This window comes from Amblyraja radiata, chromosome 28, assembly GCF_010909765.2.
Source record: "Amblyraja radiata isolate CabotCenter1 chromosome 28, sAmbRad1.1.pri, whole genome shotgun sequence".
Taxonomy (NCBI): Eukaryota; Metazoa; Chordata; class Chondrichthyes; order Rajiformes; family Rajidae; genus Amblyraja; species Amblyraja radiata.
Genome location: NC_045983.1, coordinates 13,467,119 through 13,490,073, shown reverse-complemented (window position 1 = coordinate 13,490,073; position 22,955 = coordinate 13,467,119). Strand labels below are relative to the sequence as shown.

At 45.3% G+C, this 22,955-nt stretch overlaps 1 protein-coding gene across 2 annotated transcripts in view; it reads left to right on the top strand.

Annotated features, from left to right (window-relative positions):
- LOC116988849 (transient receptor potential cation channel subfamily V member 3-like) overlaps positions 1-22,752 on the top strand; it is a 49,239-nt gene extending 26,487 nt beyond the window's left edge. For both annotated transcript variants that reach the window (XM_033045824.1, XM_033045826.1), the window contains exons 8-16: positions 5,635-5,793; positions 7,234-7,326; positions 8,344-8,417; positions 10,688-10,853; positions 14,673-14,739; positions 15,281-15,549; positions 16,705-16,802; positions 20,443-20,519; positions 21,716-22,752. In XM_033045824.1, coding sequence (XP_032901715.1) covers positions 5,635-5,793; positions 7,234-7,326; positions 8,344-8,417; positions 10,688-10,853; positions 14,673-14,739; positions 15,281-15,549; positions 16,705-16,802; positions 20,443-20,519; positions 21,716-21,969 — 1,257 coding nt within the window. In that variant the 3' untranslated portion in view covers positions 21,970-22,752. The remainder of the gene's footprint in view (positions 1-5,634; positions 5,794-7,233; positions 7,327-8,343; positions 8,418-10,687; positions 10,854-14,672; positions 14,740-15,280; positions 15,550-16,704; positions 16,803-20,442; positions 20,520-21,715) is intronic.
- Positions 22,753-22,955: the final 203 nt, after the last annotated feature.

Sequence of the window (22,955 nt, the reverse complement as noted above, 5' to 3'; positions counted from 1 at the left end):
CAGCGGGTGCAGCAGCATCTATGGAGCGAAGGAAATAGGCGACGTTTCAGGCCGAAACCCTTCTTCAGACCGAAGAAGGGTTTCGGCCCGAAACGTCGCCTATTTCCTTCGCTCCATAGATGCTGCTGCACCCGCTGAGTTTCCCCAGCAATTTTGTGTACCACTGAAATAATCACGTTATCTTTGCTGTATTCTACCAGAATAAACACAGTGCTCTTAAAAAATCATACTACAAAACTAGAAACTCTTTAACTCCGCGTTTTTTTTCATTGCCTTCTTTTACTCTGGCCATGTTGCCACTCGGTTGGTTTAGCGCGAAACCACAGCTGTTGTTGTCTCTCCAGGCGTGTCTAGGTGACTGGCTGTCTTTTCTGGGAGACTTGCTCTGTCTGGGAGCGGGCTCTGGAGTCTGGGTGACGTGCTCCGTCGGGGAGAATCGTGTCGTCTGGGTGACTGGCCCCGTCTGGGAGTCGCTTTCTGGCATCTGGGTGACTTACTCCATCAGGGAGACTCGCCCCGTCTGGCAGAAGGTTTCGTCCGGGAGACTCAGCGCATCTGGGCGAGGGGCTCAGACGTCTGGCTGACTCTCCGCCTCGTCTGGGAGACTTGCTCCATCTGGGAGGCGGACTCCCGCCTCCCGGCGTCTCGCTCCATCTGGGAGAGGGGCTCCTGCTCCCCCCAGCCCCTCCTTGCGATCTCTTGCCGTCACAGGGGGCGACCTCCTCTCCATCCCCCCCACCGCCCAATCGTCTGCCTCCTCTCCGGGGGCCACAAGGGTGGGTGGGCTCGCGGAAGCCGCGATCGGCCGGCCCTCCGAAAGGGTGGGTTTTAGGCCTCTTCCTCCTCTTGGCTGCGCGCTTACTCTTTGGGCTGCCAGACTTGTGTTTTTCCTTGCTCTTTGACTTTGACTTTGACCTGCTTTTTATTTTTGGAACTTTTTTTCTTCCTGTCCGTTGACCGAGCATTGGGACTGGTGGACCGTCCCCGGATCCGAGCTTTCTACTTCTTCTTTTTTGGGGAAGGCGACCGCGATCAGCTGGGCTCCCGGACGAAGCCGTACTGCTTGGTGGTGTCAGCCTTGCCCGTCTCCTGGGTGCAGCGCTTGGCGTCGAAGGAGCTGCCTTCCACGTAGGAGACGCTGATGCCGAAGGCGGCCTGCTGTCGCTCATTCTTCTTCTGCATGGAGAGTGGTCCCGGTGGCTTGAGTCCCGCCATTTTTACTTCTGACACCATGTAATATCTGAGTAAAACCCTGTTGTGACTAGCACAATAAAGAGACGTCCGACACCGATGAGATCTGCGAGTAGTGCCTTCCGTTTAATGATAGCATGGCCTCTAGATGGCGCGCGCATTTACATGTTGATGACGTATACAAACGTTGCATACATTACAGTCACCACTCTTTTGTTGATGTTCTCACTCTCAAACAAGTTGAATCTTTATAAAGCAGCTACAGAAATTAGCAGAGAAATGGCAGACGGAGTTTAACTGGAGCAAGTGTGAGGCACTTTGGGTGGTCGAATGTAAGGGAAAGGTATGCAGCTAAATGCAAGACCCTTAAAAGCATTGATTTACAGAGGGATCTCGGGGTTCAAGTATACAGCTCCCTGAAGGTGGCAACAAAACTAGATAGTGGGGAAAAAAGCCATATAGTGTGCTTGCTCAATGGTCGAGGCATTGAGCAGAAGAGTCAGGAAGTCATGTTGCCGCTTTATAGGACTTTGGTCAGGTCTCATCTGGAGTACTGCTTGCAGTTTTGGTTGCCAGATACATGAAGAATGTGGAGGCTTTCGAAAAGGTGCAACAGAGGTTTAACAGAAAGGTGACTGGATTTTATGGTACGAGTTATAATGAGAGGTTTGGACGGATAGATTATTTCTCTGGACTGCCAGAGTTTGAGGACTTCATAGAAATATATAAAATTACTAGAATAACTGGGATGTTCACACCATGTTCACCATGTGGAATAACCATGTTCACACGGGAGGGCTGGTCCCCCGATGCAATATTCCATCTCTCCACCAATTCCAATATTGATGGCTAGTGGGGGGGCTTTCTGGAGTGCTGGTATGGGTTCTTGGGGTGGCTGCTCAGTCCCTAAAGCCTGATCTGCTGGCAGCTCACTCACGGCTGGTGGGCTGGCAGTTGACTCATGACTATTCCTTGAAATTCCTTTTCAAGCAGGGTGCAAGGCCACCAAATTCAAATCCATGTTCCTACCATTTCAAGCAGGGTGCAAGGCCACCAAATTCAAGTGCAGTTTCTTACCACTTTGAGCAGAGTGCAAGGCCACCAAATTCAAGTGCAGTTTCCTACCACTTCAAGCAGGGTGCAAGGCCACCGAATTCAAGTGCAGTTTCATACCACTTCAAGCAGGATGCAAGGCCGCCAAATTCAAGTGCAGTTTCATTCCACTTCAAGCAGAATGCAAGGCCACCAAATTCAAGTGCAGTTTCATTCCATTTCAAGCAGGGTGCAAGGCCACCAAATTCAAATGCAGCTTCATACCATTTCATGCAGGGTGAAACCACCATAAAACCATACAAAACACCAAACTCACAGTTCAGTAGACATTCAGTGTGTTCAGTTGATTCACAGCTCAGACAGAGACGTGACCTCTCCCTCCTCCATCATGCAGAGACTGAGCCACACCCACACTTCTGGGTTTATAACCCCTCCCCCTCCCACCGGAAAAGGTGTGGCTTTCATGGCGTGATTGACAGGAGAGAGATTCTCAACATTTTTTACACTAATAACACTTTAATTTTTCATTGACGGAAAGAATTCTCTGCACCTGCTCAGCGGAGGGGGACTGAGTAAGATGGCCAAAAATCACAGCCGTAAGTGGTAGCATTTTATCTAAAATCAATATACAGTGCAAACAGGAAGTAAGTGCATTTGCAGCAGTGCCTTTCAACTTCAAGCCAAAGCACCCAAGCCGCCATTTGCAGTAAGTAGTGCCTTTCAACCTCAAGCCAAAGCACCCAAGCCACCATTTGCAGTAAGTAGTGCCTTTCAACTTCAAGCCAAAGCACCCAAGCCACCATTTGCAGTAAGTAGTGCCTTTCAACTTAAAGCCAAAGCTCCCAAGCCACCATTTGCAGTATGTAGTGCCTTTCAACTTCAAACCAAAGCTCCCAAGCCACCATTTGCAGTAAGTAATGCCTTTCAACTTCAAGTCAAAGCACCCAAGCCACCATTTGCAGTAAGTAGTGCCTTTCAACTTCATGTCACCATTTGCAGTAAGTAGTGCCTTTCAACTTCAAGCCAATGCACCCACGCCACCATTTGCAGTAAGTAATGCCTTTCAACTTCAAGCCATAGCACCCAAGCCACCATTTGCAGTAAGTAGTGCCTTTCAACTTCAAGCCAAAGCACCCAAGCCACCATTTGCAGTAAGTAGTGCCTTTCAACTTCAAGTGAAAGCACCCAAGCCACCATTTGCAGTAAGTAGTGCCTTTCAACTTAAAGCCAAAGCTCCCAAGCCACCATTTGCAGTATGTAATGCCTTTCAACTTCAAAGCAAAGCTCCCAAGCCACCATTTGCAGTAAGTAATGCCTTTCAACTTCAAGTCAAAACACCCAAGCCACCATTTGCAGTAAGTAGTGCCTTTCAACTTCATGCTGCCATTTGCAGTAAGTAGTGCCTTTCAACTTCAAGCCAATGCACCCATGCCACCATTTGCAGTAAGTAATGCCTTTCAACTTCAAGCCATAGCACCCAAGCCACCATTTGCAGTAAGTAGTGCCTTTCAACTTCAAGCCAAAGCACCCAAGCCACCATTTGCAGTAAGTAGTGCCTTTCAACTTCAAGCCAAAGCACCCAAACAACCATTTGCAGGCAGTGGCTTTTTACTTCAAACAAATCATAATTACATTTTCAAACCACATTAAGGGGACTCACAGTTGTGTTGACATTTGTTCAGTGTTATTCAGAGCTCAGAGAGACATGACTCTTGGCTTCATCCATCTTGCAGAGACTGAGTGAGGCACACCACTTCCTGGTTTTATAGTCCCTCCCTCTCCCTCCAGCAGGGGCAGCAGAGAGAATGGTGAATTAAAAAAACCCATTAATATCTCTCTGATTTGTCATCGATGGGAAAAATCCTCCGCATCCGTAAGGCGGAGGGGGGCTCTGAACGAGGTGGCCAAAAATGACGGCCGTAGGTGGCGGCATTCTGTCGGAAATCGCAGCACAGTGGGCCAAAAGTGGTCAAGACCAGAGTTTTAGTAATATAGATAGATGAGAAGCTTAGAAAGGTTGGACATAGAACCTATTTCCCAGTGTGGAAATGTCAAAAGACTAGAGGGCATAGGTTTAAGGTGAAAGGGGCAAAGTTTAGAGGAAGTGTATGGGACAAGATGTTTTACACAAAGGGTGGTGTGTGCCCAGGATGTGCTGCCAGGGGTGATGGAGGCAAATAAGATGGTGAAGTTCAAGAGGTTTTTAGATAGATATGGATCATGATAGACAGTGATCACCTGCAGACAGATGGGATTGATTAGTTTATCTTGGCATCATGTTTGATTCAGACAATTTGGACCAAGGGGCCTGTTCCTGTGCTATACTCTTGTCTTCTATGCTCTGATTCACTCCTTGACCAGTTAACCTGTTTACAGTTTATCCCCATGGTCACCCTGGTTTTACCCTATTGGAGACATCCAGTCCTGCCGCCCAGCAGCTTAATGAGCTGTTTTTCTCTCCTTGACCTTGAAGATTGACTGTTTCTCTCTCCCAAGGTGCATCCTGGAGCTGCTGAATATTTCCAGCATTTGTTGATTTGGAGACGCAATAATCTGCAGAAGCTGGATTCTTGAGCAAATGACAAACTGCTGGAGTAACTTAGTGAGTCCTTTTAAAACTGAGATGAGGAAGAACTTCTTCACCCAGAGGGTGGTTAATTTATGGAATTCACTGCCCCAGGGAGCAGTGGAAGCAGAAACATTAAATATATTTAAATCTAAAATAGATGGTTTTTTAGCTGCCAAGGGGATAAGGGGCTACGGGGAGAGGGCAGGGATATGGACCTAGGTATGGTTAGTATAGTAAGACCTGAGTGATCTCCTGGACAAGTGTCGATCGCCTGGATTGGGGTCGGAGAGGAATTTCCCGGATTTTTTTCCCGAATTGGACCTGGGTTTTTATCCGGTTTTTTGCCTCCCCCAGGAGATCACGCGGTTCTTGGGGTGGAGAGGGGAGATAGAGGTATAAAGGGGAGGGTAGTGTCTTGTGTTCTGTGTCTTGTGTCTACTGTTTGTGGGTAAGGGTGTCTGTTTAGTGTTCAGCCATGAGCGAATGGCGGTGCGGGCTCGACGGACCTGGTGGTCTACTCTCGCACCTACTTTCTATAATTCTATGATTCTATGAGTCATGCGGCATTTGTGGAAGGAATGTGCAGGTGACATTTCAGATCAGGGCCTTTTGTGTCCCAATCAGTCTGAACTGTCGCCTGTCCATTCCCTCCCCAGATGCGGCCTGATCAGCTGAGATCCTCCAGCACATTGTGAGTTGCTGTTTTTGTTGTGGATTACCTCGAAGATGCCCTGGTTTTGACATTTTACACGTCCCCATTCTGTAACCGGGTGAATCTAACTATCTCTTCTTTCCCCCCGCTCACCCGTCTCCTTCATTAGAACCGCCACCTACTGCTGTCTGTGGAACCACTGAACACTCTGCTCCAACAGAAGTGGGAGAAGTTTGCCATTTACATGTTCACGGCTAGCTGCCTGTTCTACGTGTTGTACATAACCACTTTCACCGCTATTTATTATGACAAAACACACAACTATGAGGTGAGAATTTCCTCCAAACAGGAGAATGTCTTACATTTTACAGCACCTTCCATAGTGCTTCTATGTCAGAGAAATACTTCCGAAGTGTAAGGTGGAATGGAAGAAGCAAATATTTTTAGTTTATTTTTTATAGTTTAGTTTATTGCCATGTATACTGAGGTACAGTGAAAGGCGTTTTTGTTGCGTGCTATGCAGCTAGCGGAAAGACTATACATGATTACAATCAAGCCGCACACAGTGTACAGATACAGGATAAAGGGAATAATGTTTAGTGCAAGATAAAACCCGATTAAAGACTGTCCGATGGTCTGCAATGGTGGTTCAAAATACTCAGCAGATCAGTAGGTCTCGGTGGGGGGAGAGAGCTAAACCTTTGGGTTAATGCTCTTGTAGTAAATGTCAGTGAACAGATAGATCTTGCTTTGCTCATTTACAAGATGCGCTGGTGTCAAACTCCTAAACGACTTCCAAACCTGTGATCATTACCACCAGCAAAGTGACAACATGTTCACAGGAACACCACCACCCGCAGATTCCCCTCCTAGTCACCCACCATCCTCGCTTGTATCGCCAATCCTTTTATCGCATCGTTTTTCTCGCTTGTATCGCCAAGGTCTCCCTCCTCGCCGGCAATATGGGAGGTCTCCTAATCTGAGGAAAGACATTCTTGCCATAGAGGGAGTACAGAGAAGGTTCACCAGACTGATTCCTGGGATGGCAGGACTTTCATATGAAGAAAGACTGGATAGACTCGGCTTGTACATGCTACAATTTAGAAGATTGAGGGGGGATCTTATAGAAACTTACAAAATTCTTAAGGGGTTGGACAGGCTAGATGCAGGAAGATTATTCCCGATGTTGGGGAAGTCCAGAACTAGGGGTCACAGTTTAAGGATAAGAGGGAAGTCTTTTAGGACCGAGATGAGAAAATCATTTTTTACACAGAGAGTGGTGAATCTGTGGAATTCTTTGCCACAGAAGGTAGTTGAGGCCAGTTCATTGGCTATATTTAAGAGGGAGTTAGATGTGGCCCTTGTGGATAAAGGGATCAGGGGGTATGGAGAGAAGGCAGGGATGGGATACTGAGTTGGATGATCAGCCATGATCATATCGAATGGCGGTGCAGGCTCGAAGGGCCAAATGGCCTACTCCTGCACCTATTTTCTGTTTCTATGTTTCTACCTTCACCACGATTGCAGAGGTTCAGGAAAACAACATGCCAACATCTTCCAAAGGATTCAAAGGAGCTGAGGCAGGTTTGAGATGGAGGTCAGGTGGTGTAAGCATCCTGGGATTGGCATCTGACGGTGGGAGTAGAGGCTGAGGTGTCCCTCCCGGAAGAAACCAGATTAAAAAATAAGCATTATTGGTGCATCTCGGCCAAGCAGCATGAAATCCTTGCATTTTACTGTATTTAATCCAGTGCACATGTTTTCTCAGTCTCCCTTTCAGATGAATGCCACAACCACATCATTGCAATTCAATGGACGGTTATTCATTCTACTGTGGGCTTGTATTTTATTTATCATGGAAGTAAGTAAAGAGTATTTCCCTTGGGTTGCACTGTGCAACATGTAGGTCTGGCAAGTTAATAGTAGAGTTGCTGCCTAACAGCACCAGAGATCCGGGTTTGATCCTTACTTTGGATTCTGTCTGTGTGGAGTTGGCATGTTCTCCTTGTGATTGCCACGGGTGCTCCGGTTTCCTCTCGTATCCTAAAGCCAGGCTGTTCTTTTCTCATTGCAGTGTTTCACTTGGCAGGTTTTGTGGGATTCGTGGGTTTGGTTCAATTGACTTGGCATCTTGGGTACAATTTGGCTTTCGCAGAGATGGGCAGGTTGGTGTCATGAGCGGACTTTGGGAGTCAACTGTGAATTAGTTTGAGCCAACTTTGTGATGAATTGACACAAAGTGTTGGAGTAACTCAGCGGGTCAGGCAGCATCTCTGGAGAATATGGATAGGTGATGTTTTGGGTTGGGACCCCTCTTCACTATATAGTGCTGAGGAACTCCAGCATTTTGTCTTTTTTTAAACCAGCATCGGTAGTTCCTTGTGTAGGAAGGAAGTACAGATGCTGGAAAGGAACCAAGTGCTGGAGCAACTCATCAGGTCAGGTGGCATCGCTGGAGAGAAGGAACAGGTGATTCAGGTCGGAACCCTTCTTCAGACTTGTGTCTACATTGGGATGGGTTGAGTTGGTTTGATGAGCTGACTTGGGCTGAGTCAGGTTAGTTTAGTTTAGTCATACAGCATGGAAATAGGCCGTTTGGCCCACCAAGTCCATTGATCACCCGTTCACATTAACTCTATCCCACTTTCCCATCCACTCCCTACATATTAGGGAAAGGTTACAGTGGTCGATTAACCTGCAAAAATGCATGTCTTTCGGAATGTGGGAGGAAACAGGAGCATCCGGAGGAAACCCACACGTTACTGGGAAAACGTGCAAACTTCACACAGTCGTGTAATTGTTAGTTGTATAAGTGGCTGATTATCAAGTTAGGGTGGTGTTGACAGTTAAGAACATGTTTCCTTTTCTCCCTTTGCAGGTTGTGATGATCAGCCAGCTGCGACTCTCAGACCTCCAGTCAGTGGTGACAGATGCCTGGTTCCACATCCTGTTGTGAGTTTCTTGTTAACATTCAGGTCTTTCTATTTCACTTTCAACTCTTAGGCAGCACAGTGGTGCAGCAGTAGAATTCTTGCCTTAGACCCAGGTTCGATCCTGACTACAGGTGCTGTCTGTACAGTTTGTGCGTTCACCGTTACCCGTGTGGGTTTTATCCGGGTCCTGCCACACTCCAAAGTCGTACAGGTTTGTAGGTTAATTGGCTTTAGTAAAATTATAAACTATCCCTACGGTGTGTACGATTGTGTTAGTGTGCGGGAATTGCTGGTCGATGCGGACTTATATAGCATCCTCCTCACAGTTCACACTGCCACCCAGCTTTGTGTCATCTGCAAATTTTCTAATGTTACTTTTAATCCCTTCATCCAAATCATTAATATATATTGGAAATAGCTGCGTTCCCAGCAGAGCCTTACAGTACCCCACTAGTCACTGCCTGCCATTCTGAAGGTGACCCGTTAATTCCTACCCTTTGTTTCCTGTTTGCCAACCAATTTTCTATCCATGTCAGCACCCTAACCCCAAAACCAGGTGCTCTAATTTTGCCCACTAATCTCCTTTGTGGGACCTTATCAAATGCTTTCTGAAAGTCCAGATATGCTACATCCACTGGCTCTCCCTTGTCCATTATCCTGGTTACATCCTCAAAAAATTCCAGAAGATTAGTCAAGCATGATTTCCCCTTCGTAAATCCATGCTGTCAGACCGATCCTGCCACTGCTATCCAAATGTGCCGCTATTTCATCTTTTATTATTGACCGGCATCTTCCCCACCACCGATGTCAGGCTAACTGGTCTATAATTCCCTGTTTTCTCTCTGCCGCCCTTCTTAAAAAATGGGATATCATTAGCTACCCTCCAATCCACAGGAACCGATCCTGAATCTATAGAACATTGGGAAATGATCACCAATGCGTCCACAATTTCTAGAGCTACTTCCTTAAGTACCCTGGGATGCAGACCATCAGGCGCTGGGGATTTATCAGCCTTCAGTCCCATCAGTCTACCCAACACCATTTCCTTCCTTATGTGAATTACCTTCAGTTCCTCCGTAACCCTATGTCCTCTGGCCAGTAGTACACCTGGGAAATTGTTTGTCTCCTCCCCGGTGAAGACAGATCTAAAGGACCTGTTCAACACGCCTGCCATTTCCTTGGACCCCACAATAAATTCGCCCTTTTCAGTCTTCAAGGGTCCAACTTTGGCCTTAACTATTTTGTTCCTCTTCACATACCTAAATAAGTTTTTACAGTCCTCCTTTATATTCTTGTCTATCTTACCTTCGTACCTCATCTTTTCTCCCCGTATTGCCTTTTTAGTTATATTCTGTTGCTCTTTAAAAGTTACCCAACCTCTGGCTTCCCTCTCATCTTTGCTGTGTATATATTTCTTCTCTTTTAATTTTATACTGTCCTAGACTTCCTTTGTCAGCTATGGTCGTCCCTTACTTCCGTTGGAATCATTCTTACTCTTTGGAATGAACAGATCCTGCACCTTCTGTATTATTCCCAGAAATACCTGCCATTGTTGTTCCACTGTCATCCCTGCTAGGGTATCTTTCCAGTCAACTTTGGCCAGCTCCTCCCTCATGGCTCCATAGTCCCCTTTGCTCAACTGTAATACCGACACCTCCGATTTACCCTTCTCCCTCGCAAATTGTAGATTAAAACTTATCATATGATGGTCACTACCTCCTAATGGCTGCTTTACCTCGAGTTCCCTTATCAAATCTGGTTCATTACACAACACTACAAAATTGCCTTCTTCCTGGTAGGCTCCCGGACAAACTGCTCTAAGAATCCATCACGGAGGCACTATACAAACTCCCTTTCTTGGGGTCCAGTTCCAAGCTGATTTTCCCAGTCTACTTGCGTGTTGAAATCTCTCATAACAACCGTAGCATTACCTTTGCGACATGCCAATTTTAACTCTTGATTCAACTTGCACCCTATATACAGGCTACTGTTTGGGGGCCTGTAGATAACTCCCATTAGGGTCTTCTTACCCTTACAATTCCTCAGTTCTATCCATACTAACTCTACATCTCCTGATTCTATGTCACCCCTCGCAAGGGACTGAATTTCATTCCTCACCAACAGAGCTACCCCACCCCATCTGCCTGACTTTTCGATAGGATGTATACCCTTGAATATTCAGTTCCCAGCCATGGACCACTTGCAGCCATGTCTCTGTAATTCCCACAACATCATACTTGCCAATTTCTAACTGAGCCTGAAACAGGATGTTTTTGTCTGGCCTTGCAGCTTTCTGCAAGCTGGGCTGGTGGTATGCTCTGATGTCTTGTACTGGGTCGGTACCGATCTCCAGCGAGTGTCTCTGATGGGGGCACTGGCTCTCGGCTGGATTAATATCCTCTTCTACACCCGGGGATTCCAGAGCCTGGGAATCTACAGTGTCATGCTGCAGAAGGTAAGTGCTCAGAATCGGGCATGCTGTTCAAAAGGGGTAGTGGAACAGAGGTAACAAAATAATGGAGCAAAAAGTTGGCAAATAGAAGGGGGATTTACCTGTTAGAACAGAGGCACTAGGAGCTGCAGTTACTGGAATCTTGAGTAAAACTCATAATGCTGGAGGAACTCATCAGGTCAGGCAGCATCTGTGGAAGGAATGGATAGGCGATGTTTTGGGTTGGGACCCTTCTCCCCCTCGCTTTCCTGAGCGTCATCACACTGGTGTGCCCCTATTTCCCAAACTACATCCCTCCCTTCTTTCATCTCACCAGCTCCACTCCCCCCATCCCTTTCCACCTACATCCCTCTCGCCAGCTTTACATTTCACTTCTCTCCTTATCTGTCACACTTTGTCTCATTTTCATCTCTAGCTTCTCTCTTACTAAGCTGACTGGCAATCACAACCCCCATCTCCGCTGCACTACAATGTCTGAAGGGTCCAGACCCAAAACATTGATTGTCCATTCCCTCCACAGACGCTGCCTGACCCGCAGTTCCTGCACCACCTTATGTTTTGCATCTGTTATAATTGAGTGATTTGCCGGAGAACAGAGGGACCTGTGCTGAAGATGGGAAGTGTAAACAGAGGAGACTTGTGGGAGGGTCGACACACAGTGAAAGCCACTTGCACTTGTAATACACCTGGCAAAAGTAATCAGCAAAAGGTGGAGGTGTGCCGGATTTTGTAGAGGGAGAGGCCGAGGGGTTTAAAGGAGGGAGCTGCACGCACCTTAGCAGTGAAGGGCCAAAAAAGCCCACAAGCACCCGGGGTTGCTTCCTTTTGCAACAGCAGGTTGGAAGAGCAAAGTACAGGAAGAACTGGGGGGGGGGCAAGCTAGGACTTTTTATCTTCCCCTTCATTTGGTTTTTGGGATCAAGGTAAGCACAGCACTGATTACCCATTCTCAATTATCTTTTAACTGAGTGGTGTGTGGAATGGCAGGGGAAGAGTCACTAATGTGGAGAGAGTCTGGTTCAATGTAGCGCAGACCATAGAAACATAGAAAATAGGTGCAGGAGGAGGCCCTTCGAGTCAGCACCGCCATTCATTGTGATCATGGCTGATCGTCCCCTATCAATAACCCGTGCCTGCCTTCTCCCCATATCCCTTGACTCCACTAGCCCCTATAGACCATGAAGATTAAGCCTTGAGACCAAAGCTTTGCCATTTCCCTGCTTGGATATCTGTAACTCAATGTGATCACAATACCATTAGTTTCAATATAATTATGGAGAGGGACAAAACTGGACCTAGGGTTGAGATTTTTGATTGGAGAAAGGCTAACTTTGAGGAGATGCGAAAGGATTTAAAAGGAGTAAATTGGGACAGTTTGTTTTATGGCAAAGATGTGGAAGAGAAATGGAGTACATTTAAAGGTGAAATTTTAAGAGTACAGAATCTTTATGTCCCTGTTCGGTTGAAAGGAAATCGTAAAAATTGTAAAGAGCCATGGTTTTCAAGGGAAATTGGACACTTGGTTCGGAAAAAGAGGGAGATCTACAAGAGTTATAGGCAGCATGGAGTAAATGAGGTGCTTGAGGAGTATAAAGAATGTAAAAAGAATCTTAAGAAAGAAATTAGAAAAGCTAAAAGAAGATATGAGGTTGCTTTGGCAAGTAAGGTAAAAGTAAATCCGAAGGGTTTCTACCGCTATATTAATAGCAAAAGGATAATGAGGGATAAAATTGGTCCATTAGAGAGTCAGAGTGGCCAACTATCTGCAGAGCCAAAAGAGATGGGGGAGATATTGAACAGTTTCTTTTCTTCGGTATTCACCAAGGAGAAGGATATTGAATTATGTGAGGTAAGGGAAACAAGTAGAGTAGCTATGGAAACTATGAGGATCAAAGAAGAGGAAGTACTGACACTTTTGAGAAATGTAAAAGTGGATAAGTCTCCAGGTCCGGACAGGATATTCCCTAGGACATTGAGGGAAGTTAGTGTAGAAATAGCAGGGGCTATGGCAGAAATATTTCAAATGTCATTAGAAACGGGAATAGTGCCGGAGGATTGGCGTACTGCGCATGTTGTTCCATTGTTTAAAAAGGGGTCTAAGAGTAAACCTAGCAATTATAGACCTGTTAGTTTGACGTCAGTGGTGGGCAAATTAATGGAAAGAATACTTAGAGATAATATATATAAGCATCTGGATAAACAGGGTCTGATTAGGAACAGTCAACATGGATTTGTGCCTGGAAGGTCATGTTTAACTAATCTTCTTGAATTTTTTGAAGATGTTACTCGGGAAATTGATGAGGGTAAAGCAGTGGATGTTGTGTATATGGACTTCAGTAAGGCCTTTGACAAGGTTCCTCATGGAAGGTTGGTTAAGAAGGTTCAATGGTTGGGTATTAATGGTGGAGTAGCAAGATGGATTCAACAGTGGCTGAATGGGAGATGCCAGAGAGTAATGGTGGATGGTTGTTTGTCAGGTTGGAGGCCAGTGACGAGTGGGGTGCCACAGGGATCTGTGTTGGGTCCACTGTTGTTTGTCATGTACATCAATGATCTGGACGATGGTGTGGTAAATTGGATTAGTAAGTATGCAGATGATACTAAGATAGGTGGGGTTGCGGGTAATGAAGTAGAGTTTCAAAGTCTACAGAGAGATTTATGCCAGTTGGAAGAGTGGGCTGAAAGATGGCAGATGGAGTTTAATGCTGATAAGTGTGAGGTGCTACATCTTGGCAGGACAAATCAAAATATGACGTACATGGTAAATGGTAGGGAATTGAAGAATGTAGGTGAACAGAGGGATCTGGGAATAACTGTGCACAGTTCCATGAAAGTGGAATCTCATGTAGATAGGGTGGTAAAGAAAGCTTTTGGTGTGCTGGCCTTTATAAATCAGAGCATTGAGTATAGAAGTTGGGATGTAATGTTAAAATTGTACAAGGCATTGGTGAGGCCAATTCTGGAGTATGGTGTACAATTTTGGTCGCCTAATTATAGGAAGGATGTCAACAAAATAGAGAGAGTACAGAGGAGATTTACTAGAATGTTGCCTGGGTTTCAGCAACTAAGTTACAGAGAAAGGTTGAACAAGTTAGGGCTTTATTCTTTGGAGCGCAGAAGGTTAAGGGGGGACTTGATAGAGGTTTTTAAAATGATGAGAGGGATAGACAGAGTTGACGTGGAAAAGCTTTTCCCACTGAGAGTAGGGAAGATTCAAACAAGGGGACATGACTTGAGAATTAAGGGACTGAAGTTTAGGGGTAACATGAGGGGGAACTTCTTTACTCAGAGAGTGGTAGCTGTGTGGAATGAGCTTCCAGTGAAGGTGGTGGAGGCAGGTTCGTTTTTATCATTTAAAAATAAATTGGATAGTTATATGGATGGGAAAGGAATGGAGGGTTATGGTCTGAGCGCAGGTATATGGGACTAGGGGAGATTATGTGTTCGGCACGGACTAGAGGGGTCGAGATGGCCTGTTTCCGTGCTGTAATTGTTATATGGTTATATGGTTATAATGCGCTTCAAAGTGAAGCAGATCATATATCTGAAGCCCCTGTTGGCAGCACAGTTTGGTTTCAGCTGTGGGGTCTTGCTGTGTACGTGTAGCTGTTTTATTAATCTGGATACCCTTGATATGTCACCTCGTTCATGGTAAGTCTTTGGGATGGTTACAATAGGCAAAAGATTATTGCGCATTAATCTGAATGTAGATTGTCACCCCATGAGACCAGCCGCAGTGCTCTAAATTGTTTAATTTAGGTATCACTCAACGTTGGTGTCTCTTCCTGCGATTGCTTCACAGTTGCCATTTCACTCTTTCAGATCCTGTTAAGTGATGTGGTGCATTTCCTGTTTGTCTATTTGCTGTTCCTAGTTGGTTTTTCTGCAGGTAAAAAAATATTTTGTATAATTCTAATTTGTTTTTCCTTTAGCAATGTTTGGGGATTAAAACAGCAAAAATCATATTGTGCTGGAGTCTGTCACAGTTTTTGCTGTTGATGCCATTTTGATCCTGGTTTGCTTCGGACTACTGCAAGATTACCTGAATGACCACTGTAAAATAGACATGATAGAGCTTTAGCAACTAAAGCATAACCAGAGACACTCGTAGTATCTATGTGGCTGTAATGAGAGAAATAAAGACATGTAGACAGAAAATAGATGTTAGGTAATATGCTTTATTCTTGTCCCTACAAAACCTCTCCTTCCCCACATGAACATACGCACGGACTGCCTCGTGCCTCAACCTCCCGGTGGCTGTTCATCTCAGCATGAGAATGATAAAAGCAAGAGAATGGATAAGAATGTGTCAGGCAAGCCCAAAGAGTCACAAGGGTGGGACTATCGCACTTGTTCATTAACCCAGAGCAGCTTGGTTTGAATTTTGCTTCTATTCTTGGATGTATTAATGCGGATTCTGCTACCAACAGCTCTCGCCTCCCTGATCCAGAGATGCCACGACAGTGAGTGTAGTGCTTTTTACACTTTCAACATGGCCATGCTGGAACTCTTCAAGCTGACCATTGGACTGGGGGATCTGGAGATACAGAGTCATGCCCTTTACCCTCAGCTCTTCCTCTTCCTGTTGGTGCTGTACGTGGTCCTGACTTTCATCCTGTTGCTCAACATGTTGATCGCACTGATGGGGGACACAGTGGGCAACATCTCCAAAGACAGCAAGAACATCTGGAAATCTCAGGTATCTCAGACAATACCTTACTTTAACATCTGCGCACCCCAAAACTTTTGCTCCTGAAGCTTCCTTCTTGCACACTTCCAGTGGACCAGGAGTGAGCAAAAATAGGGACAGTACTTTCCATAACCCATTTCAATGCCACCCGCTGGCTTCTAATAATCGGGCTGAGATTTTGATTTGAGTTGGAAAGAGTGTAGCGAAGATTTCAGAGGATGATACCAGGACTCCAGGGACTGTGCAGTGGGGACAGGTTGGTCAGGCTGGGACTTTATTCCTTAAGGCCGAAGGGTGATCTTGTAGAACTGTAGAAAATCATGAAGGGCATAGACGGTGAATGCACAGTATTTTTTCCAATGTATGGGGAAGAGAACTCAAGGGCATAGGTTTTAAGCTGAGAGGGGATAAATTTAGTAGGAACCTGAGTGTCATTTTTTCTCACAAAAGGTGGTGGGTACATGGAACGAGGTGCTAGAGAAAATGGTTAAGGCAAGTTCAATAACATTTAGAAGAAATTTCAATAGGTACATGGAGAGGAAAGATTTAGAGGGATATGGGCCAACGCAAGCAAATGGAGCTAGCTAAGATGGGGCATCTTGGTTGGTATGGACAAGTTGGGCCGAAGGGCCCATTTCCTTGTTGCATGACTATGATTGGTGAGCCTGTTCTCTGATGAATGTTATAACTTGGGGAATTGCACCCTCAGGTTTGCAAGGATGTGCATCTGAACAAGCAGTTCCTGGAATTATAGGGCTCTCATAGGGAGCTGCGAATAAGACCAATATACAGCATAAGACAATATAAGAATGGCAGCAATATACAGCACGGCCTCAAAGGACTTGCTGGACTTTATGGGGACTACTGCTTTGAACATAGATTTCTTAACTACTGTGACAGCAGCCAATGACATGATTTGGAGAATGGGCTGTTTCCTTCAAAAATATACCCAAAAAAACCAGAACACAATTGATGGCTGCACTTCTACCCAAAAGGCAATCCATAACCTCAGCTTCCACTGGGTGGCAATTCATCCTTAAACATAGGAACATAAACAGGTTCAAAACAAAGGAACAGAGCATTGCTGTTCTAGTTTGTGAACTCAATAGAAGTTGGTGTGTGACTACTTTGTTTTATTTCTTTTTCCTCAATTCTTCTGACAAGAGAGCAAGAACCATTCTGAATTTGGAGAAATACTTGCCGAAGATTCTGAGGAAAAAATTTCAACAGGGAATAGTTCTAAAGGGCAAAAGATACATCAGGTAATGCAGTCTGTATTTTTATAGCATACTAGACCAAGTGCGGATTCGTTGGGCCTGTTCCCCCAACGCGATATTCCACCAGGTGCAGCTGATGGGTTCCCGTTGTGACGCAAGAGATCCCCGTTGTGATGCGAGTCACGGCAACCCTCCCCCGACTGCGCAGCCGTGGCCGGCAAGTGGGAGTGCGACGTACGCATACAAACAAACAAGATGAGCGTATTAGTAATATATACTAGACCAAGAGCGCACCCATTGGGTACCATTCCCCCAATGCAATATTCCACCACTCACCCATAGCCCCCAACTGCACAGGCACGGCTGATGTTTTTAAAGTTTAAAATGGCTTAAACTTGTAAGATCAATGTGAATGCATCTCACTCTCCCTCTTCAGTCCCCTCCCCCAACCCTCCTCTGCTTCCTCCCCTCACCCCCTCCTCTCTATTCCTCCTCCCCTCCTCCATTACCTCGCCATCCCTCTTCCTACCCCTATCGTCCTCCATTCCCCCTCATCCCCCAGCACTCCCTCCCCCTATTGTTCACCCTCCCTCTTCATTCCCCTCCCTTCCCCCACCCTCTCCTTTTCCCCTACCATCAATCACTCCCTCCATAACCCCTTTCCCCTCCTTACCCTCTATCCTCCCTCCTCCCCCCCACTTACCCCTCCCTCCCTACCCCTTCCTCTCCCTCAATCCCCCAACTCAACGAAGAAGGGTCTCGACCCGAAATGTCACCTATTCCTTCGCTCCATAGATGCTGCCTCACCCGCTGAGATTCTCCAGCATTTTTGTCTACCTGCCACCACTCACTGATAGCCCCCAACTGTGCAGGCGCGGCTCATTTCCCCTCATTCCTAACACTCCCTCCCCCTCCATCTTCTTTCTCCTCTCCTCCTCCCCTCCCCCACTCCTTCCCTCCCACGCCTCTCCCTCCCTCTCCTTTTCCCTAGCCTCAATCACTCCCTCCCTCCCTCCATAACACCTCTCCCCTCCCTACCCCCATTGATGTCATTGTGAGGTGGGAAATGGCTGCTTTTTTAATGTAAATGAGATCCCATTGTGATGTCATTGTGGGGTGGAACACTGCTGACTGGCAGTTTATGTAAATGAGATCCTATTGTGACGTCATAGCTGCTAAATGCCAGTGCAAGTTCAAGTGATTTTTCTCAAACTGGATTTTGTAAAATTGAAAATGTGAATAACTTTGTAAAATATAACTACAATCTGGAAGAAACTTGATACACCACACCACAAGACATTGTAGCTCTATCGTGTACCGTTTTGGCATAGTTCCGGGAGAACATGATCACGCACGCACGCAGACAGAATCACAAAAATGTTGACTTTTAGTAATATATATTAGACTAAGTGGGACTCATTGGGCCCCATTCCCCAATGCAATATTCCACCATTCACCCGTTCCATCAATGCAATATTCCACCAGTCACCCATAGCCCCCAACTGCCCAGGCACGGCTCATTTCCCCTCATCCCCCAGCACTCCCTCCCCCTCCTCTTCACCCTCCCTCTTCTTTCCCCCTCCTCCTCACCTTTCCCTCATCCTCCTTTCCCCTACCCTCGGTCACTCCCTCCCTCCATAACCCCTCTCCTCTCTGTTTAAATAACATTAAACAACAATCCTCTCCTCGTCCCCTCCCCCAATCCCTCCCTCTCCTTACAACAATGTAACAAATCTCTCATTCCAACTAGGAGTCCAGTCTTTGTTAACATTGCAACATAATTTTTTTTGGAAAAGAGCAATCTTTTATGGAAATGAGATTCGGCATTTGACAAGGTCTATATTATAGCCTGATCAAGAAGGTCAAGGCAGATGGGAATCTATGATAAACTGGCTAATTGGACTTGGTAACGGGACAAAGAGTGGTGGCTAAAGGATGCTTTAATTGGAAATCTGATTAGTGGTGTCCCTGCGGTACTGTTAGTGACACAGATTAAGGACTTGGATGTGAATGTAGGAGATATGATTAGTAAGTTTACGGATGGCATGAAAGGCAGTGGTGTTGTGGATAGTGGAAGAAGGCAGTCTAAGGCTAGAGGCAGGATATGGAAAATTGAGCATACCATTGGCAGATGGAAGTTAATCCTGACAAGTGTGAGGTGATGTGTTTATAGAAGTCATGTAGGAGGTAAGACATGTATATCTAGTAAATAGTATGCAGGAGGAAATGGTGATGAACAGGAACCCCCAGGTCCATAGTTCCTGAAATGTCAACACAGTGGTAAAGGAGGTGTATCATATGCTTTCCTTCATCGGTCAGGGCACAGAATATAAAAGCGAGGTCATTACGTAGTAACTTTACAAACTGTTAAGGCTGCACGTGGAGTAGTGTGCACAGTTCTGGTCATTCCACTTTATGAAAGATGTGCTTGTGCTGGAGAGGACAGAAAATATTAATTGGGTTGTTTTCTGGATTGGAGAACTTTAGTTACGGAGAAGAATTAGACCGGATGGAGGAATTTCCCGGATTTATTTCCCGAATTGGACCTGGGTTTTTATCCGTTTTTTTGCCTCCCCCAGGAGATCACGAGGTTCTTGGGGTGGAGAGGGATGATAGCGGTATAAAGGGGAGGGTAGTGTCTTGTGTTCTGTGTCTTGTGTCTACTGTTTGTGGGTAAGTGTGTCTGTTTAGTGTTCAGCCATGAGCGAATGGCGGTGCGGGCTCGACGGATCTGGTGGTCTACTCTCGCACCTACTTTCTATGTTTCTATGTTTCTATGAGACAGAGGGGTGACCTGAGAGAGGTGTAAAAAAAATTATGAGGCATAGATGGTCAGAAATTTATTCCCAGAGATATCAAAAAGAAGAGGCCATAGGTTTAAAGTGAGAGGAAGGAGTTTTAAAGAGGAATTGAAGAGAAAGCTTCCTCTTTACACAGTGGATGATATCTGGAATGTGTTGCTCAAGGAGGTAAGGGAATCATATACAATTATGATGTTTAAAGGGCAGTAAGAACAGACACAACAGGCAAGGCAGAGACCTAATGTGGGCAAATGGGACAGGTGTAGATGGGCTGGGCCAAAGGGCCAGTTTCTGTGCTACACTACTTTAACCTCACTCTCTGCAGGTGCAGCAAATTTCTTTTACAGACTTTAAGTTCCAACTCTCTGAAGTTTTTCCACCATCAACTAAACATAAAAATGGTCCAAGGCAGGAGTGCCCAACAATTCTCTCCACTTGCCTTGACTGACTCACACTGTCGGGGCAATTTACAGCAGCCAATTAACCCACTAACATGCATGGCTGTGTGCTGTAGAAGGAAAGCGGAGCACCCAGAGGAATCCCATGTGGTCACAGGAAGAACATGCAAACTCCACACAGATAACAGAAGGCTGGAATCGCAAGCACGTTCCTGGAACTGTATGGCAGCAGCCCCAAACTGCACCACGGTGAATCCCTTAAACCTGAGGGGAAAAATAATTTATTTTCAGAGGATGGAGAGTGTTTGGAATTGACTACCTTAGTGGGAGATAAACCTTTTGAACGATCAAGGAACTGAGGGTCACGTGGGACAGATCATTGTCCCACATTGAGCTTTGGTTAATCCGCCAACTTCCATGCCCTCCCCTCCCTGGATTTCGAATGGATCTCAAGACTTTGTTTAAACTAATCATTTCTCATTCCAGGATCAATGAAGTGAACTGGACAAAGTGGAGCACAAGTGTAGCTCGCATCCACGAAGATCCAGTAGAAGAGGAAAAAGGTCAGTAGAGAGAAAAGCAACCCCACCCGGAAGTAGAATTAAGATAAATGGCAAAAATAGGACAGTAGATGGGGATTCAATATTAATTTTAAAATAATTAATCAAATATCTGAACGTAGATTCTGCAAGGTTTGGGTGAAATGAGCAGCGGGTGGAACAAGACTCCTTGTTAATCTTTACAACACAATACTGATTGGATTAGAGGGCATTGGCCATAAGAAGAGGTTGGACAGATTTGGATTGTTTACTCTGGAACTTTGGAAAATTGAGGAACACCCAAAAGAAGTATACAAATTATGAGAAGCATAGATAGGGTAGACTGTCAGAACCTTTTTCCCAGGGTGGAAATGCCAAAAACCAGAGAGCATAACTTCAAAGGCAGATGGTGAAGGTGAAAGAAGAGGTGCAGGGCGAGCTGTTTTCTTTATACGGAGTGTAGTAGTGTGCCTGGAATGCACAGAAAAGGGTGGTGGTGATGGAGTAGGCAGATGATAAGAGGCTTTCAACATAGGCACATGGGTATGGTTCATGTGCAGGAAGATGAGATGAGCATCATGTTCTCCGGGGAGGAGGCAGCCGCTCCAGACTTTCCAAGTCGCTGAGGAATGTTTCACCCGACGCCGGAGTTCCATCTTCACGGCAAGAGAGCCCTGAAAATTATCGGACTGGCTGCAAGGCCACAAATGGGCCCCGACCTCGAGTGTTTCACAGAGGAAGAGGACTTAACTTTCTGGTGCCTTTCCCCAGTGGAAAATTTTGATTCTGCTATGGTGGGACGTTTGTGTTGAACTCTATAATGTGTTGTGTCCATTTTCTTTATTTTTTTAACCTTTTTCTATGGTTTGTATGGAAACTTATTATCTATTTTGTGTAAAGCACTTTGGTGTCAATGCGAGTTGACTTAAAACGTGCTATATAAATAAAACTTATTTACTTACTTACTATGTTCGGCACAGACATTGTGGAATAGGCTTAGTCCTGTGCTTTATTGTTCTTTGTTCTGTGTTTTCCATGGCCGAGTAATATCCTTTGGTATTGCATGGTTCTTGTCCCTTACTATTCTGTTTGTTGTCCCACACCCATTCCACGATTTCCACACAATGCTATTTTGGAATACTACAGTAAACTGTCATTCATGCACTGTATTAATGTCAACTTATCAATGACATAAACACATTAAATTCTTTGTGTTGCAGACACAACTGTTGTTTCCAGCTCAGATGATGCAGATAGTGCTTTATTACCGCTGAATGAAAGGGCGCAGAGAAGAGGATTCTGGCCCAAGACTAGATGGAATCACGGCCCCAATCGGAAATACAGAGGGAGACAGAACAGGCAAAAGAAGGCACAGCATCTAGATGTGGCTTCAGAACATCAGACACGACCCACTTTGGAGCTTGAGGAAAGCAAAGAAGACAAAGCAACACCGATTGGAGATGCAATGATTTAGTTTCTGTTGGAACATTCCGATAGGCTACATGACCAAACCTTTTCAGATTTTGGCAAGCATAATTTCAGGGATGTAAATGCTGATGCAGGTCAACAGTCTCAGAGTGCAGAGAGGATAATGGATGCCACCAAGATCCAATCCATCTGTTCAGGATGTCAAAAGCACAATATCTGGTAATTCTGCAGATGCCCTTGATAAGGCCAAATGATGTTAATAATATAAGAAATATATTAAATGGATTTCTGGGCTAGATTGATACAGAAAAACAAGCCCAGACAAGCCCTGACTTCTCCAAGGTTGCTGTGTATTGAGATAATGACCGATGACTTTGAAATGCGCCTACCATTTGACGAGAAAGGAAGCCCAGATTAATCCCAGTAAGGGGTATTGAGACAATGTCTGATGCCTTTGATATGTAAGTATCTTGTACCATTGTCTGATGCCTTTGATATATAAGTCCTTGTACCAATGTCCGATGCCTTTCCTATGTAAGTGCCTTGTACAGCATGACAAGATGCCTTTTCAACTGATGATTGTCGAGACAAACTCAGATGCATCCTGTAGTAATGTGTATTCTCTGTACCTCTGACCATAATGTCTTTGGAATATGCTTAGGTGACAAAATTCTGTGTTCAGGGAAGTGGAGAGAGAACAGCCATGGGTCTGTGTTGCTCCCTTGGCTGGGGTTTTCCTTGCCACTTCCATCGGCCGATAATTAGTAAAGTTTTGAACTGGTCTACCAAACCGCTTTGTGAGTTGTCTGTTTATTAAGAAGTGAACCTGTTTATTTAATTATAGTTAACATATTTCACCCTGGCCAACTCCACCTACCACCAATACCGACGTGAGAGGTCTGAATGCTTGCCTTACATAGCTGCAGGTTGTGGCCGTGGCACAATTGAAAACTCATTTAATTCTAACTTCAAAAAGGTGACTGGAAATATCTTTCAGGCTCTGGAAGAAGAATAGCAGTGAGTGGGAGTAAT